The 19,797-nt window shown below is 44.4% G+C and overlaps 1 protein-coding gene and 1 pseudogene across 1 annotated transcript; both read left to right on the forward strand.

Annotated features, from left to right (window-relative positions):
* The first annotated feature begins 1,613 nt into the window (after positions 1–1,613).
* LOC101767381 (lecithin-cholesterol acyltransferase-like 1) lies at positions 1,614–3,659 on the forward strand. The gene is made up of 2 exons (XM_004956082.3): positions 1,614–2,026; positions 2,558–3,659. Exons 1-2 carry the CDS (start codon positions 1,614–1,616, stop codon positions 3,444–3,446), a joined length of 1,302 nt encoding a protein of 433 aa, XP_004956139.1. The 3' UTR covers positions 3,447–3,659.
* A 12,512-nt stretch (positions 3,660–16,171) lies between these two features.
* LOC101761043 lies at positions 16,172–17,792 on the forward strand (annotated as a pseudogene).
* Positions 17,793–19,797: the final 2,005 nt, after the last annotated feature.

The raw sequence follows: 19,797 nt of genomic DNA on the forward strand, positions 1-19,797 counted from the left end.
TTCCTGGTTGAGACCTCAATCCGGACTCCATAATATGAATATGATTTTTTCACTGATTTTAATCCATTATTTCAAGTACTTGCAGTTGAAATCTGACTTGAATAAAAAAATTCCTATTAATGGAATCAATTCATTAAAAATAGCAAACAGACCAAAAAATAGACCAACTTTTAAGATGGATTACCAAATGTCCTATGTGGGGAGTAGAAAAAGTGTGGAGGGCAAAGGTGGGAATTTTTTTTTTATTTGCCAAGTGCCAACAGAAACAATCGACAAACTTCCTGGTTTGCCGAGTGTCTGGGGTGGGGCACTCGGCGAACTTTATTGTTTGCCGAGTGTCTGTGGATGACACTTAGGAACGTCTTCTTTGCCTAGTGTCGGCGTCCGACACTCGGCAAAGCACTAACGGCCGGCCCACTCCGGTAACGGACGGCGCACGTGCGAAGCATGTGCTGTTTATTTGCCGAGTGTCGTGTATTTGCCGAGTGCCATGTGGTCGTTTGCCGAGTGCCTTATTTTTGGCACTCGGCAAACAGGTGGTTTGCTGAGTGTAAAATGTTTGCTGAGTGTCTGCCTGTATACACTTGGCAAATAGGTGGTTTGCCGAGTGCCTGAAAGAAAGCACTCGGCAAACTTTTTACACTCGGCGAAGTTACTGTTCCCGGTAGTGTGAGTAGCCTTGGTGAGTGGAAAAATATATGTAGTCAATGTGCACTCTATGATGTAAGTATAAATTCTATTTTCAATTATATCGTATGCTTAATTTATATTTATGTAACATATTCAACGTGGATGACAATAGTTTTGGGTTGCACACTAGCTTGTTAGGCTGAAAGTCTCTGTAAATTCAAAAACAAATTACTGATGTTTTTATGAGAACAATATTTCTAAGAACGGGTCATGCCATCACTCACCCTTGGAAAACAAATTTGCATGGTCGGGTCATGATATCACCCGTCCCTGCAAATAATTATTTTTAGAGACGGTCATGGCGTCACCCGTAGCTAGAAATATATTTACAGGGGTGGGTGATCGCGTGGGCCGCCCTTGGAAATGGCTTTCTAGGGGCGAACATGTTACCCGCTCTTGCAAACAGCTATTTGTAGCTGCGAAAAGTAGGATGCAGGTAACGCACACAGGAAGCAGGTAACGCACCCGTCCCTACAAATGTCAATGGGTCCTAAAAACCATTTTCTAGGAGTGATGAAACTATAATGATCATTTCTTTTCTTCCTCAAAACATCGAACAACTGATTTCATTATTATGCTTGTCTTTGAATAAGTTGAACCCGAAAAAAAAGATACACGCCCTAAGTCGTGCGCTCGGTAACGCGCTAAATGGCATGACAGATGCACTTTACTCCACGCATCTCCCAGCGGTCCGGTCTGGAACCCTCTCACTCTGTTCCGTGCTCCATACTTCCGTGTCAATCAGCACAGATAAGGTGTCAGAGTCCTGCCCAAATAACTCCTACCTGCTCAGACCCAGCGCATCAATTTCAACACGCGCGACGCTGTCCAGATAACCGGCTGAGTCGTCCCACGCGGCACCAAATCCGCCCTTCACGCTATATGTAGGACACGTCCAGGCAAACACGGAAGACACCAAGACCATGTCTAATCCACTCCTGCGGTTGCTCCTTCCTCTCCTGCTTCTCCTGCTTCCCCCTCCCCTCCGGGAGTACTTCTCGGCCAGCCACCGGCCAAAGGATGCCGGCTTCAGCGGCGAGCTGCACCCGGTCGTCCTGGTGCCTGGGCAAAGCTGCAGCGACCTGGAGGCGCGGCTCACCGAGGCGTACAAGCCGTCGGCGCCACGCTGCGGCGCAATGAAGGGGAATGGATGGTTTGGCCTGTGGAAGAACGTTTCAGACCTGGCGGCCAATGACTACGTTGACTGCTTCGTGGAGCAGATGCGCCTCGTCTACGACCCTGCCATCAACGACTACCGGAACCTGCCCGGTGTGGAGACGCGCGTCCCCAACTTCGGCTCCGCGAGAGGGTTCCACTGTAAAGACCCTCTTCACCCGTACGTAATCCTGCCAAATCCATCACTCATGCATAGAGATGTATCAGTTAGTGTGTGATACATCTGAACGCCATGCACTGCTCACAAGTGGCGGAGCTAGAGCGAAATATCTCATAAAAGAACCGCACGATGGAAAGATGAGGGAGGTTGGCCTATTTGTTTGCTGTTGCCTTAGCCAGATTCCATTGCGCTGTGGGTGCAGAAGGTTAGACCGAACGAAGGGGGTGCATGTGCATCACGGATTCACGGTAATTATCCAGCGGGTTTGTAGGGTTTTTTTTTGGCTGCTGGGGTGGGTGCATCTGCACCCACCATGCATGCTCAACGTAGCTTCACCCGTTGATGAAACCAGCTCATGATCCTGCGCACTCAAGAATGTTGGATCTTAGATGCATTCAAGACGCACTAAACGCATAAAACAATGGTGTGCCTTGTTTTCTATAAAATGGGGCAGGGCGGATGCCTGTCAGCTCTAAAAAAAAATTCATGACGCACACTGCGCTAATGACACCTTTTTTGCAAGCTCTGCAGGAAACAGTGCGTCGATTATGTCAGAGAAGGCCTGGAAAGAGTCGGATATCGCGACGGAGATACCCTGTTTGGCGCTCCTTACGACTGGCGCTACGCTCCTCCAGTGCCTGGCCAGCAATCTCAGGTCTATTCACGCTACTTTAGACAGTTGAAGTCGCTCGTCGAGACCGCGAGCAAGAAACATCACAAGAAGGTCATCATCTTTGGGCATAGCTACGGAGGAATGGTTGTACTCGACTTCGTCAGGAACACTCCGCTGGCGTGGAGAAACGAGTACATCAAGCACCTTATCCTGGTAGCGCCTGTACTCTCTCTGGGCATCCTAATTCAGGCACAGCTCATTGCCTTTGGTCCAAATATGAAATTCGTCGGAGCTACCCAGTCGTCTTTGAGAACGATGTGGAGGAGTTTCGAAACTGGCATCGTGGATCTGCCATCTCCGAAAGTATTCGGGCACATGCCACTTGTGATCACCGAGCAACGAAACTACTCTGCATATGACATGGAGGATTTCCTTGTCGCCATCGGTTTCGGCGACAGTGTTGAGCCTTTCAGACGGCGGATGGTCCCGAAGATGAGGTACTTCAAGGTACCCATGGTGCCTTTAACATGCATCAATGGAGTGGGCATTAGGACGGCAAAGCAACTCGTGTACTGGAAGAGTGACTACGACAGGTCCCCAGAAATAGCGTATGGAGATGGAGATGGGGCTGTCAATTTGATTAGTATGTTGGCATTTGACAAAGAGATGAGACGGCAACCAGCACAAAAGAAGCAATTCAAGTCCGTTAAGATTCATGGGGCGGACCACTGTGGGCTTGTTACGGAGGAATGGGCAGTAAAGAGAGTCATTCAAGAATTTTTGGAAGCAAATCGAATTTCATCATAGGCTCACCCGGGTGCTACTATGTGCTTTAAGTATGATATCATGTGAACTTGTGTGTGGATGGATTCCACCATTGGCCTGTGTAGTCGTCATTCTATTAATAAATAAGAATTGCACGGGCAGGGTAAGTGTTGCAGAACAAGCAACACTAACTGTGTAGTTCTTGGAACATAGAGAAGGTCCGTGTTACAGGCAATGTAACCTAGTCATTCAGTACACTAACGGAGAGCACAGGATGTTCTGCATTTCATTTGTGCCCTCTTCTGGTTGCACGTAATTTGTGTACATAAAAGAAAACTTCGAAGACAAAACTTGCGCATTTAGGTTACATCACCAAGACCTCCCCCACACCTACCTTGTATTCTTGTTAGACAATCGAAAACAAATGTTAAAATAAATGAAAATTGTACAAAGCTCTTGTACCAAATGAGTTGAACCAGTGTGTAGCCAGCATTACTGATTCGGAAGCTCAGAAGTTCAGAACCACTGCTTACAAACATCAAACATGCATATTCGGCAACACAAAATCACTGGTGATTTCTTATCTGACGGCGCTTCAACTGTTCCTGGGAGAGCAAGACTTGACGTGGCACAACAATTCTGTAATCGTCTCCGACTTCACAGTTCTAGAATTGTAGCATCAGTGATGTTTAGCCATTGTGACTGACCTACTGTACTCAACACAATGTGGCGCGCAAGATATACATCTTGAAGGTCTAATCATCTCGAAAAGCATTTCAGCAACCTCACGTTCGATTTAATTAAGAGGTGGCATATGTACATATATACATACAAAGCAGGGCAACAATCTTTTGCAATTAGAAACAAGATCACGTCGAAACCTTCTGAGTTTCTTCCTAGAGACCGCACTCACTGGAATCCGCTGCTCACAACTAAACACGTAGTTGTAGTGCGGCGGTACGTGTGATCTCCACGCAAGAGCAGCAAACTTTCCCTGAGGCCTAGCACGTCCAAGTATGACATCTTGCACAGAAAACTTTGGAGCTGCGCTATCACCATTGGCAGAGGCAGTCTGATAGCCCTTGACAATTACAAAGTATCCAGGAGATACTCTATTCACGGTTGGAAGAAATATTGGTCTGGACAGAGCCCAAGGATCGACCGGATTTAGACAAGAAATAAAACGATTTCTCTGCCTGAACTCTCGGTAGGTTGCAAGGGCAAGGCTCCAGGTACCAATATCAAAACTTGATCTCAGCATCCCACCGAAGATGGTTGCACCCATGAAGCACCCACTCATCTCCCTGGCCATTTCCATGGTTACCGACGCGAGCTTCGGGTGTGTTAGGAATAAATCACGCTATTGGTGTGTCCATGTGTGCGGTCGAGTCTGTGCGCGGGTGCCGGTGCAGTGGTGCGGCACGAGCGCGCGTGCATGCAGGTTAATTAGCTGCGGCACTGGTTAGTTGGGTCGTTGTTTGAGTCCTAGGTACAGGCGCAGGGTGCATGCAAGTTTGTTGCGCGGCCGGTGTTGGATAGATTGAGTTTGTTATTCTGTTAGTCAATTAGCGAGCAGGAAGGTCGGACGAGGAGGTGCATTGGGGAAGGCCGGACGTGGAGGTTAGCTCCTAGCAAGTCCGTAGCCTATATGTAGCCCCTGAGCTCCTCTGTATTGTTTTGCCAAGTCCAGTGAATAAAGCTCGCCAAGATACAGGCCGGTTCACGACCGCGGCGTTCGTCGCCATTGTTGCTCTGAGTTCATGCTCGAGTTGAGTTACTGAGAGCGAGAGAGATAGAGAGTTCCTGGGTGAAGTCAACATTTGGTATTCAGAGCTAAGGTGATCGAAGATGTCATCGCTCGGGCCGAAGAAGCCGCGCAGCGACCTTGGCGATGACGACGGCTCTAGCAGCTCATCGCGTCCGGTCACGGTGGCGAACGCCGCCACTGTCGAGTTGCCACTGCTGACCGCGTGGAGTCCGCGAGCGTGCAACGTCTCTTGAAGGAGCTCGAGAACATCGCGTTCCGCGATGGGGAGTCTGTCGATGACTTCGCGATGCACATCAATGGGCTTGTCGCCAGCCTACGCGAACTTGGCGAGGCGATGGAGGACAGCCGATGGTGAAGAAGATCCTGCGTGTGGTCCCGAAGAAGATGAAGCAGGTTGCCATGGCGATCGAGATGTTTACGGACTTCGACATGACGTCCGTGGAGGAGGTCATTGGCTGGCTGCGCGTAGCAAAGAATGCTGATGTTGAAGAAGTTGCGGACGGCGTCGGGCGGCTGTACCTCACCGAGGAGCAGTGGGAAGCGCATCGCCGTCAGCGCCGTGGCGCAAGGAGCGGGCGTGTGGTGATGCAGCGTGCCATGGCAGCAACAAGAAGGTAGTTGGCCATGACGACGGCCATGACGAGGATGACGACGGTGCAAGCACAGTCTCGGGGTCGAGCAGGCAGTCGGAGCGCCGCAACCGAGGAAAATGCTTCAACTGCGGCAAGCATGGGCACATCGCGAGGGACTACCCCGAGTCGAGGAAGGAAAGGGCCCTCCTCACCAACATCGACGACGACGAGCCGACACTCCTGTAGGTTGGGCGTTAGGGGGGTGATTGTTAGGAATAAACCACACTATTGGTGTGTCCATGCGTGCGGTCGAGTCTGTGCGCGGGTGCCGGTGCGGTGGTGCGGCACGAGCGCGCGTGCATGCAGGTTAATTAGCTGCGGCACTGGTTAGTTGGGTCGTTGTTTGAGTCCTAGGTACAGGCACAGGGTGCATGCAAGTTTGTTGCGCGGCTGGTGTTGGATAGATTGAGTTTGTTATTCTGTTAGTCAATTAGCGTGCAGGAAGGTCGGACGAGGAGGTGCATTTGGGAAGGCCGGACGTGGAGGTTAGCTCCTGGCAAGTTCGTAGCCTATATGTAGCCCCTGAGCTCCTCTGTATTGTTTTGCTCCAACGGCTAGTTAAAGTGTGCATCAGATGTTTTGATGGTGTCAATTTGGGTAGCATCGGAACATTTGGTGCAACTAGCCATTGGCCTCCTCGCACCCAAGTTCTCTACTAGCGCATCAAAATTCATCCGATGCCTCATCCGATGGTATCATCGGAACATCCGGTGCTGAAGGAGTTTTGGCCGAAACCTCTTTGGTACTTCACAAAGTCAATATGTTTCATTCAACGCCTCCAACTTCTAACCATCAGAACATCCTGTGCCCTAGGGTTGTCTTCGTCCCATCTACCATTTGCTTCGACACATGTAAAATACAAGCCGTTGGATCATCTGGTGCACTTGAAGATTTTTCATGTTTTTTCCGTTATACCAATTGCTCCGGTGGTTACTCCACCGCTTGCTTTGGTGGACCATCGGAACATCTGATGGTACTGATTTTTCTGAGTTGAATACCACCACTTGAGCACTAAAATACCATCATTTGGATCTGCCTAGCGAATCCAACCATGATGACGACTTCTTCCAAGTCTGGATCCGGTGATGCACAAGCCAACAGCTCATGAGGTCGGGTCACAATCGAGGATGTACAAGTTGTTGAAGACAACCAGATGAATCTTCCAGCGGGCGAAAAAAGTGCGTATCCACCTATAGTGCCAACTAGTTTTTTGCTGGAAATCGATAGTGTGCAATCGATTTGATGTTGTCTCCATGTCCACGATCATGTGTACCTACCCCTAGGGTTTGTAGGACGACATGAATATGCAAGGTTTTAATGTTGCCTCCATCATATCCATGCAGAAACTAGGAGGCTAGGCTCTTCTTCCTTCTCCATCTCCACCCCTCCTTCCTCATTTTCTTCTTATTTTTCCTCACTTCTCTTCCCCTTCTTCCTTTTGGTTCCAATGGAGTTCTTGGCAGGAGGGGAGGCTAAAGCCTCCTAGCCCCCCTGTAGATACGACCCTCTCCATGCCAAAGTCATGTATACTACCTACCACTAGGGTTTGTTGGAAGACATGCATATGCAATGATTTGATGTTGCCTCAGTTTTGTTATTTTCATTGGAACCAAAATTAATGAGCTAAATATGTACTGATGTGCTATCTTACCATTATTGTTTTTGTGAAATAGTATGCATATACCAGTAGAAAGTAATCATGCAGTGACAGGTGAGATGTGGAATATTATGCATTTACTGCATCTGAATTTATTTATGCTAACCTATTCATGTTTACATACACATATAGAGCTCCATTGTGTGTCCATTAATTTCAGTTATGTCTGTCCATGAACAATTATATTGATGAGTATACAAGTGCACCAATTAGTTTTGGTCTGTTCACCTTTTGTGCATTGGTTCGTCCTTTATTTTGATCATAGAAACATAAAAAAGTAAAGATGAGATGATCTATCTCAACCCCAAAATTTGTAAAAGAATCGCATTATTATTTTTGAAAATAATAAAGAATAGTTGATCCATCTCAAGTCATAAATTAATGAGCTGAATACTAGTATGCTATTTTACCATTACTATTTTGTGAAATAGTATGCATATACTAGTCTAATGTAATCGTGCAATGACAGGTGAGATGTGGAATAGTATGCATATACTACAACTGAATTTATTCATGCTAACTTATTCATGTTTATGTGCGCATACAGAGCCCCATTGACAAGTGAGATGTGGACTATAACTATCCAATGCAAGAAGGCAGAAGGAGGAGATCGCATCATCCAAGCAAGTCTTGATAAGACTGACGTAACATTTTTCAACTTGGTAAGTTTCAAAGATCAGCTTGGGTATGGTGTGCGGGACTACTACTACTACAAGAAGAGATGTGGAATTGATGTAGCAACTCTTGAGCCAATTGATTACCACAGATGTAGAGTACATGCTTGAGCATGTGGCTTCAAAAAGGAAAGTCAGGTTGTTGATCGCAAAAAACCGAGAACTAGAACGACATGTAAACATTACACCTCTGAAACGATCGAGGGAGAATGAGCCTGGTGATGATAGTGATGATGATGATAGTCTTGGCAGTGATGAATCGATTGATGCATACAAAGATTGGCTTGAAGACAAAGGCTCCGATACCGGTATATATGATGTTTGTCCCACACTATCCACATGTACTTATAATTATTGTACTCTTTACTCTCATAATATTGTTGGTAACTTGCAGTTCTATGCGATGTCTTGAGGGATGACACAATAAAAATATACACTAAATGGTTAAGGGAGCAAGGCCATCTGAAACAAATTAGTAATTATTTTTTCCTTTGGATTTTCTTATTTCTAATGAAAATTGTGAATCTACTAAGTACATGTGTTTTTCATTTTTTCAGTGACTTATAAAGGTAAAGATCATCCTACAGGAGTACCTGATGAGAGCAATGGTAGTAGCACGTCGCCAAAAACACAATGGTCACCTCATGCTAGGAAAACAAAGAAGACAAAAGGTTTTAAAGCAACATCCATTTCAAAAGTTCACTCTTTAATGTATTGTTCAGCAGTAATTATAGTCTAAGCTTCTCTTATGTTATTGTAAGTAAATGGCAAGAAAGTTGGCCATGGTAGCTTGAAAGATAGCTGCAATGGAAAAGAGATTGATGTGTCGCACTCAGAAACTTAAAATCGAATTTTCTGAAAATTTGGGTGCTCCCTGTAGAGAAAATAGATGTACATTTATGGATGAAGTTGTTATGTTTACAAGGATGAGGACTCCACTAATTGGAGTTACACAATGGAAAGATGTGAAGGAAGATGTCAAGAATGATATCATAGAATTTGTAATGGTATGTTAATGACCCATCTTTATTCATTTTAGTGTCATATAGCAGTAGCCAATGAATACATTTGGTGGGAATATGTCTTATCTCTTTGATCAAGTAGCTAGTGTTCCCTCTACTTTATTGTTCAAAAATGTTATGAATGTAGCATACATAACAAGTTCAAAATATTTTTATATGTTTTCTTTCCAACAGAATGCATGGGAGATTGAGAACAGAGATGAATCGAAGAAGAAGATATGGAAGATTGCCCAAGAACGCTACAAAGGATGGCGATCCACTTTGGTGGCCTGTTCCAGGTGTCCCTTCACCTTCTGTAGCTCAACCGCAGTCTCTTCAAGCTCCATGCTAGCCTTTGTGTATTCTTCCTTCCACTTCCTTGCATCGTAATTGCTGTTAGGGTTTTTCATTTTCTTCAGCAATGCATTATTTCTCATTTTCTTCCTCATGTTCATTAGGGAATTGGTCGCCTCCCCAAAGTATCGCTTCATCAAGCGCAGCTCATAGGTTGTGTCATTGGCCTCCTTCTTAGCAATTCTCCATGCTTCTTCCCACGACCTTGCTTCCTCTTCAGCTTTTTCCTTCCTCTTCATCAGCTTCACCAAAATACCTTTAGTCCTAGCATCCCATTTAGGATCAACCCACCTAAATGACGCACATTTTATCTCTTGATTCTGCAGACACCGATTACGTTCCTACAATTCGCCATTTACAACACCAACATCAAAATTAGAAAGCAAGGTTTATTAGAATTGAAATAAGTTATTGTTTACCTTGCAGCAGCATGCATATCGGCGCCCAGGGTTGTAAAATGTCCAATTATACCTCACATATAAAGACAACCTGTGCTTGCACTTGTTTTCAGGATCCACAACGATAACATCATGATCAGGCGATGGCGAGCTGTAGGTGTTAGTAACTCCAAGCATATCAAGGTGCTTCGGTTCTTGTTTTCTGAACTTAACATGATTGCTTTTGATACCTTTATCAGGATTGTTGCATCTCTGAAATTAAATAGATAAAGTTAACCCGTTAGACCATATACTCAAAATGCGTAATTGTAAATGAAAAAAGGACATTACACAATTCTTACAGCTAGGTGTTCATCCCACCATTCGTTGGAGCAGTCAACAGTTTGCTTTGCCTCATTCCATCCAAGACCAATGGCAGAATTCTTCAACTCCATAAACCATGTATATTCCTTTTTCATATTGTCCAACTTATTCTTCAATTGTTTCTTTGTTTGCTTTAGCCTAGTTTTTTCTTCATACTTAGTTACCAGATTTTTCCAAGCAGTCCTAGTGAACAATCCCAAGGGTCTATTCCCAGCTTCTATCTCTCCTTTGCATATGTCAATGAAAATGCCTCACATTGGCATCACACCAATCTACCTTGTCAGCCATCTTTTTAAGAAAACAGTGATGTGTCAGCATATAGTAGAACTAACACAAGCAAGTTATTCACGCTAGCCAAATTATTTCAACCGTGATGAACTCTAGCATTTCACCCTTGCTAGTCAGTTAACCCTTCGAGCAGCATTTGGGCTAGAAGAAATGAGGGGCTGCTATGACTGGACTATTGCCAAAAAGTTAAAAGGTAAACTAAATTCAGAAAAAGCAGAACAAAAAGATCAGGGGCTGATTTGACTGGACTACCTTTATGGCTAAAGATGTACTGTCATGTTGTCATGTGAAGGGGCTTTTCTAGCAAGGTAGTTTGTGCTACACCTTTTAAAGAGCATCAATTCAACTGTATTGATAGGATAAACATGTAGCTGTTATGAAAAAAGAATTAGGGATCACTTTTTTCTTCTAACAACTTAAGTTAAAAACCATACGATCCACTGCATTTTTGCTTTTTTTAATCCATGTGGGAAAAAAACCATCATACATGCATTTCAACCTTTTTCACAATTCATGCTTTTGCAAACTATAGGAAATAATCCATTGCAAGGAGGATCTAGAAGCAATTGGTTATTTTTCTTGTCAGCTAGTGATCAAGTCATTATCATACTCGCAAAAAAAACAAGTCAGTATCATGCTTCTGGTCTATAATCCCCACTATTTTCCTCATTATTACTAGCCCCAGAAAACGGAGCAGATTTGTATGCTTGGTTGATGGTTCCACCCAGACCATACGTTCAAAGTTCCAACTTAGATACCCACACTAGTTCCTCTAAATGAATCAATGGAAACATAGATGCAGGTGGAACCAGTAAGCAATATATTAACCTTGTTTTATGTTGTGCACAATAACACAGAAAAGCTACTTCCACAGATGGATGATAAAATGCTTGCTATCATGTCTAGAAGGGGAGGCGAAGTTACCTTAGTACCAGATCTGGAAGGGGAGGTTGGTGCCGTGCAGATCGGGAGGTGGACGACGGGCTCTAGGGGAGGACGAGGAGGAGTGTCACTGCCAGCTTCAGGGCACCGCTGCCGCCGGCTTTAGGGTGCAGCCGCCATCTTCAAGGGAGGTGAACGAGGGGCACCGTCGGCGGCAGCTTCAGGTCGCAGCCGCCGTCTTCAAGGGAGGTGAATGAGGGGCGCCACCGTGGGCTCGCTGGGAGGATGACAAGGTTCGTGGATGCTCGATTTGGTGGGTGGAGCGCCGCCGTCAGCTTAAGGGGAGGCAGATGGGCAGCACCACCGCCAAAGGGCACACCGGACCACCGCCGAAGGGCGAGGCGAAACCCTAGCACAGCAGGCGTTGGGCCGGAATGAGAGGAGGTGCGGGTGGGGAGTGAGAGCAACAGAGGTGTTGGTGGGAAAGAAAAATGAAGGGGTACGCCCATAAGCGGTGGCATTGCAGATAATTTTTGTGAAACGTCCGCCCTCACAGTCGGAAAAAGCACGCCGAGGGTGGTTGTGGAGAATGAACTAAAAAAAGTTGCTTTTGTGCAAGTAGCGGTTTGGAAGCTCACCCCTTTGGTTTAGCTTCTGACTTTTTTTGAAAGCAAAAGCACCTTCACAGCTTAACCAAAGGGACCCTTATTACAACCAAAATATATAAAATGTGCCCTTTCGAAAAAAACATACATAGTTCATGTCTCAGTAGTAGTGTTGTCAGCACATTCAAGAGGTCAAAGGTTCTAGCCTTACTATCGACACTATTTTCTTTTTATTTCCTTTCCTTTTTCATATTAGACTAACATAACTTACCAAAACTTCTGTCACCAACTCACCTGAAACTTACATGTGGGACCTGGTTGCTGTAAAGACTTCCCATTCGATCGGTAACAGGTTTGACCCACGGGAGGAGCACATTTTCCTTTTTATTTTACCGCCCTATTTATCATCTTAAACTCCCATGTGGGACCCTGGTTGGTTTATGATATTTTTGTAGTCCTTATATCGTCACAAAACCACCATTTAACATCGAGTGATGATTTCTTTTTGGCTATAGTGGCACATTTTATGATGTTTCGTAACTTTGTCACTAAATTTGATCGGATGTCAAACTTTATGACGTTTTCATCTAGAAACATCATAGATTTATGATGAGAACAAATGTGTCATAAAATTTTCTTCATAGATCAACACAATTCTTGTAGTGATTCCTTCACCCGATAAGGAGTGTCTCGAAAGAACCGTAAATGTTACTTTATGTTTGTTTTGTTCTAAATACTATATCATTATATGCAATTGACCTACATCTCTCATTTACATGGTGACCATGCGAAGGATCCTGTGGTGCTCAAGCTTCAAAATCACCAGAAAAAAGAAGTGTAAAACCTATATATTTTGTGATGTATTGTTGCATATGAATACTTGATCATTACAAGCAACACTATATTAATAATTTAAAGGTTTCCATATATCTCGTTGCACAGGTAAACTGATCAGAATAGCAAAGTCATATATCTCTTACCTTTTCTGGGGAAGATTTTCAGAGTTAGTGAAAAATCAGCACAGTTGCAAAATTTTGCTCAGAAGGCTCACTATTGTCACAACGGTAAAAATTAATAGCCAGGCATAAATCACGAACAACACTGTCCATGTGTAGACACATGAATGAGAGAGTTGATCGGTCATGAGGAATCACCTCAAAGCCCGGCGAGCATGAGGGTGGGGATCAATGGCGAAGTTGGCCATGGCAACCGGCGGAGACGACGAGGACAAGTGGTGTTTTTTGGGTTGCCTCGGAGGAGACAAAGAGGCGGAGCAATGGTTGGTCGGTGGTGATTGAGCATTTATATCTTTCTCCCTAGAAACCTCCGAATGCTGGCTATGTGGGCCTTCAGGTTGCTTGGGCCGGTATATGTATGGCGCCAGTTTCCTGTTTAGGCACGATTGCATTGTATGGCCATATAACGGAAACAAGATTTGCAGCGTATATCACGCCAACCGCTTTTGGCAAGGTGCTCGAGGGAAAGGCATCTGGCATAGGAAAGAAAGGAAGGATCGCTACAATCATGCTTAGGATTTGAATTTTGAACATTCAAACTTTCCCCCGTGTGAGAACGTGGCATGGAACAAAGATGATCAAACACAGATTTCCGGCCAGCCTGAATCCCATTGCCAGCGACACCACCACTGCTAGTGGCACGTAGTGCATTCCCATCAGAGGCAAAACTGACTCTGGAGAATACCGTTGGCCTCCACACGGGCCGCTGGGTTGAATCTTGTGGCTCAGGAGCGGGTGATCTGGCCACTTGAGCATAGCTCTTCCTGGGCCTGCCTTTTGTAGCCATAGGATGCGCGAGGGGACATCAATGGTTGATGCGATGTCCAATCTAGGGTTTCGGCGTGGGACGCCCTAACTTAAGCATTACTGAAGATTTATGGACCTATATATATGTGGTTATTAGGCCCATACATAGCCCAGTGAAAGTGGGCCATTCACATCAGGCCCTAAAAATTTTGGAGCCCCTAGCAAAGTGGGCATTAAACCTTCAACGTGGATACTGGCTTGGTAATGTGGCTACCACGGGCGAATTTGGTGCTATTAGCCTGCCTCCATGGCTGGCGAGTTGCAAATACGATCCGTATTCTATTCCTGCTGGTCACCTTATCCTCCCATCTCCCAGCTATAAGGACGCGTGAGCAAGGCGTGGCGTTGCCCAACCCGGCGGCCAGAGGTGGCGACGACGACTTTGGCTGAAGAATAGAGGGAGAGCAACCTGGTCTGTTCTTTTTGGATAGCCTGGTGGGAGGACAAGGCGCCTGATGAGCTGTGAGGCAACAAAATTCATCTTGTGTGGTCGTGGGTAGGATTGACCCAAAGGTGTCCACGGCAGTGGCAAGGAAGAACCGAGATTCATCTTGTCTTTGATTATTCCTTCTTTTTCTCTTTGATTCAGCGATACGATAAGCTATTCCAATAATTCCCTCGATTCCATGCCTAACGCTCTTGATTGCCTAATGTTTTTGATTGATTGAACTGAATAGTCTATTCTGACTCCCTTGATCGATTTTGCTTGGCCTAGTTCCAATGCTATCGGCGTGTGTGAAATTGTTAGTGCTACGATCATTGATTCTTGTTCCTTGTTTAATTTGTGGATGAAGCTTTCATGGTGACGATATGTTGCATTGTAAAATGATATAAAGGACAAAAAAATTGGAAAAGTTTGGGAGGGCACAAGCCATTGCCACGAGGGCACGGGAGGATCAAGATGAGTGCAATATACTAACGTCTAGGTCCTAGTGTAAAAATGGTAATCCATTCTCAAAATCCTATTTCTGGAGCTGGAGGAACCCTTCTGGCCAAACGCGACCCCAGACAACTTTAATTCCAATTCTCTAATTCCAATTCCATGTGGAGCTAGCTCCAGGTGCACTTTGCAGTAGAATTAGAAAATTTTGCAGTTGGAGCCATACCAAATAGGCTCTATATGACCCTTCCTCCAAAACTACATTGAGTCAGCTCCGACTTCCTCCAAAACTACATTGAGTCAGCTCCGAATCTGGATGGGTCGAAGTCGAAGTCGGACGTTGGGAATAGAGACGAATCCACAAAAAGTTAGAGTGAACAAAAAATAGAAATATAGTATGATTGAGAAATAATGGTAGGATGCACGTGCGTTGCTGCGGTAAAATACTAATTATGTTATTTTTCTATTTCACAAAATACATTACAAAACACAAACACTCACATACACATATGCACACTCATCCTTATCAATACACGCTAATTTATGTGGTGAGTAGCCTTGGTGAGTGGGAAAATATATGTAGTCAATGTGCACTCTAAGTATAAATTCTATTTTCTATTATATTGTATGCTTAATTTATATTTATGTAACATATTCTACGTGGATGACAATAGTTTTGGGTTGCACACTAGCTTGTTAGGCTGAAAGTCTCTGTAAATTCAAAAACAAATTACTGATTTTTTTATGGGAACAATATTTCTAAGGACGGGTCATGCCGTCACTCACCCTTGGAAAACAAATTTGCATGGGCGGGTAATGATATCACCTGTCCCTACAAATAACTATTTTCAGAGACGGTCATGGCGTCACCCGTACCTAAAAATATATTTACAGAGGTGGGTGATGGCGTGACCCGTCCTTGAAAATAGCTTTCTAGAGGCGAACATGTTACCCGCTCCTGCAAACAGCTATTTGTAGCTGCGAAAAGTAGGATGCAGGTAACGCACCCGTCCCTACAAATGTCGTTTCAATCAGTCCTAAAAACCATTTTCTAGGAGTGATGAAACTATAATGATCATTTCTTTTCTTCCTCAAAACATCGAACAAGTGATTTCATTATTATGCTTGTCTTTGAATAAGTAAGTCGTGCGCTCGGTAACGCGCTAAATGGCATCACAGATGCACTTTACTCCACGCATCTCCCAGCGGTCCGGTCTGGAACCCTCTCACTCTGTTCCGTGCTCCATACTTCCGTGTCAATCAGCACAGATAAGGTGTCAGAGTCCTGCCCAAATAACTCCTACCTGCTCAGACCCAGCGCATCAATTTCAACACGCGCGACGCTGTCCAGATAACCGGCTGAGTCGTCCCACGCGGCACCAAATCCGCCCTTCACGCTATATGTAGGACACGTCCAGGCAAACACGGAAGACACCAAGACCATGTCTAATCCACTCCTGCGGTTGCTCTTTCCTCTCCTGCTTCTCCTGCTTCCCCCTCCCCTCCGGGAGTACGTACTTCTCGGCCAGCCACCGGCCAAAGGATGCCGGCTGCAGCGGCGAGCTCCACCCGGTCGTCCTGGTGCCTGGGCAAAGCTGCAACGACCTGGAGGCGCGGCTCACCGAGGCGTACAAGCCGTCGGCGCCACGCTGCGGCGCAATGAAGGGGAATGAATGGTTTGGCCTGTGGAAGAACGTTTCAGACCTGGCGGCCCACGACTACGTTGACTGCTTCGTGGAGCAGATGCGCCTCGTCTACGACCCTGCCATCAACGACTACCGGAACCTGCCCGGTGTGGAGACGCGCGTCCTCAACTTCGGCTCCGCGAGAGGGTTCCGTGACAAGGATCCTCTTTACCCGTACGTAATCCCTGCCAAACCCATCTGAATGATATGCACTCAAATGCAATCAGCTCATGATCCGCTCAAATGCTACGTAATACTACTTCTTTTCCAAGCTCTGCAGGAAACGGTGCGTCGATTCCATCAGAGAAGCCCTGGAAATAGTCGGATACCGCGACGGAGATACCCTCTTTGGAGCTCCTTACGACTGGCGCTACGCTCCTCCAGTGCCTGGCCAGCAATCTCAGGTCTACTCGTGCTACTTCAAACAGTTCAAGTCGCTCGTCGAGGCCGCGAGCAAGAAACACCACAAGAAGGTCATCATCTTTGGGCATAGCTACGGAGGAATGGTCGTCGTCCTGGAGTTCGTCAGGAACGCTCCGCTGGCCTGGAGGAACAAGTACATCAACCACCTTATCCTGGTGGCGCCAGTGCTCTCTGCAGGCTTCCTACAGCAGGCACGTACCATTGCTTCTGGGCCAGCAGATTTTGGCTACGTTGGAGCTACCCAGTCGTCTATAAGGACGATGTGGAGGAGTTTCGAAACTGGCACCGTGGATCTACCGTCTCCAAAAGTATTCGGGCACAAGCCACTTGTGATCACCAAGCAAAGAAACTACTCTGCATATGACATGGAGGATTTCCTTGTCGCCATCGGTTTCAGCGACGGTGTCCAGCCTTTCAGGAGGAGGATGGTTCCAAAGATGAGATACTTCAAGGCACCCATGGTGCCCATAACATGCATTAATGGAGTAGGCATTAGGACGGCAGAGCAACTGGTGTACTGGGAGAGTGACTATTATGACAGCTCCCAGAACTAGTGTATGGAGATGGAGATGGGCTTGTCAATTTGGTTAGTATGTTGGCATTTGACAAAGAGATGAGACGGCAACCAGGACAAAAGAAGCAATTCAAGTCCATTAAGATTCATGGGGCGGAGCACTGTGGACTTATTATGGAGGAATGGGCGATAAAGAGAGTCATTAACGAATTTTCGGAAGCAAACCGGATTTCTTAAGAGGCTCAGCTCAGTGTTAATTACTGTATCCAGTAAGTCAGATATCTCGTGAACCTGTGTGTGAATGAATTAAATATCTGGCATGTACCCTCGTTGTTGAATAAAAATTGCACGAGCGGGAAACGCAGAGGCTTTAAGAAATTGAAGCCAAGTTTTTCCTGTCTAAACCATTTTCCACTTCAAATATTATACATATAGCATAAAGGATATTTCTGATACTAGGTGAAGAAACATGGATGCATTACAGTTGATTTGAATTGATCTTTTCAATGTTGGTATATTACCCAATTATTTAAATTTTGGATGATAATGGTTGCTTTGAAGGAATACTTCTTTTGGATCACACACATTTGGCAACGAAAATGATTCATGACATTGTTTAATATGTTTAGTACCAAAAATAGGTAGGACCAACTATCAAAAATCATACACCTGTACTCAATTTAATTTGATTTTTTATTATCTTTCTAAGATCAACTGCTAGCAAAAATTTAATAAAAAAGTACCTGAAAGTACCAACGGGTACCTTATAATAAAACTTAAAATAAATAAGTAGCACATAGGAAAATTCCATTTTCTAGTGTGGATCGTTTCTTCTCCTATCTGTTCTGCCGTGAGGTATTCTTTGCTAAAAATTATTGCTGTTGGTCTGCGGTATTAATCGCTGTCAGTTGTGCAACGATCTGCTATTATTCTCCCCAATCAATGTTGCTGAGAACAAAGGAGAATCACATAAATATTGCTACAAGTCTATTTCTGAACTCAGAATTGCTACTTGTAGCGTTACTCATTACTCCCTCCGTCCAAGATATACCTACAATAAAATTTCAAAAAAATTCCAAATATAAATACGTTTAGAATTCCCAGCCCACCTATTCCATATAATCTCACCAAAATACCCTTATGATCATTTTTTTCTTCCAGGTGCCTTAACCAACCGGTACCAAACCAAATCGGCGACTGACCTTCCACTACGGGAAACCTCAAAATTGCCGAGTGTATTTTTTTTGCCGAGTGTTTTTTTCGAGCACTCGGCAAACAAGCTCTTTGTCGAGTGTCAAGCCAAAAACACTCGGCAAAAAAAAAACACTCGGCAAATCGGAGCTTTGCCGAGTGTCAAATAAAAAACACTCGGCAAACCCCCTTCTTTGCCGAGTGTCAAAAGAAACACTCGGCAAACAAGGGGGTTTGCCGAGTGTCAAAAAAAAACACTCGGCAAGAGGGGAGTTTGCCGAGTGTTTTTTTTTGACACTCGGGCAAAAAAAAATTCCCTCTTTCACCTTGAAAATTTTTTTCTACTCCCCACATACAACATGTGGTACTCCATGTTAAAATTTGGTATATTTTTGAATTTATTTGCTATATTTATTTAATTAATTGTATTTCAAGGAAATTTTTGGTATAAGTCAAATTTGAACTGCAAGTGATTCAAATTATAGAATAAAATGAGTAGAAAAATGATATTTATGTTATTTATCCCAGTTTGTGGCCTTGCCCATGAAATGAAAAGAAATTTCAAACATCTTGTTCAGGAAACATAACCACAAGCATGTGATCGATTGATTTTTAAATTCTAAAAAAGGCAAACGAAGTCGGAAAATTATGAGATTTGTCATGATATGATGGTATCATATGTGGAGGTTGTGGTAAAAAATTAAGAAAGTTTTGCACATTTTATCACATACAATGTTTACAATCCGAAGCATCTCAGAAGAAGAATCGTACCGTTGAGAAGGATTCAATAAGATTTGGAGTCAAAGTGATGATCGAATTTAGATTTGACTACAAAACATTTTATATAGGAAATAGAGAATGTATATTGTTTCATGTGAAATTTTGGTAATTTTTTGGAACCGTTTGATAATTTTAATGTATTAAGTGTAATTATAAAATTTTAATTGATATAAATTGAATTGGAGCTATAACTGCATAAAATAATGAAATAATATGAGTAGAATAATCAAATACATATTGTTAAGTGAATTTGATGAGGTATTGTTGAGTTTATCAAAACAAATGTAGAACAAAACATTGTAGAAAGAAGGAAATAGGAAAAATAAAACTTTGCCGAGTGCTCCCCGTTGGGCACTCGGCAAAATAGTTCTTTGCCGAGTGTTGCGGTCCAGACACTCGGCAAAGCAAAAAACCCCGCCTAAAATCCCACCCGCCGCCTAAAAAGTCCCCCAGCGTCCGCCTCACGCACCAGACC

This window comes from Setaria italica, chromosome II, assembly GCF_000263155.2.
Source record: "Setaria italica strain Yugu1 chromosome II, Setaria_italica_v2.0, whole genome shotgun sequence".
NCBI classification, from domain to species: domain Eukaryota; kingdom Viridiplantae; phylum Streptophyta; class Magnoliopsida; order Poales; family Poaceae; genus Setaria; species Setaria italica.

Coding starts and splice junctions, on each gene's coding strand:
- LOC101767381 (XM_004956082.3), top strand. CDS start 1,614: ATGTCTAATCCACTCCTGCGGTTGCTCCTTCCTCTCCTGCTTCTCCTG. Junction 2,027..2,557: donor TGTAAAGACCCTCTTCACCC/GTACGTAATCCT, acceptor CAAGCTCTGCAG/GAAACAGTGCGTCGATTATG.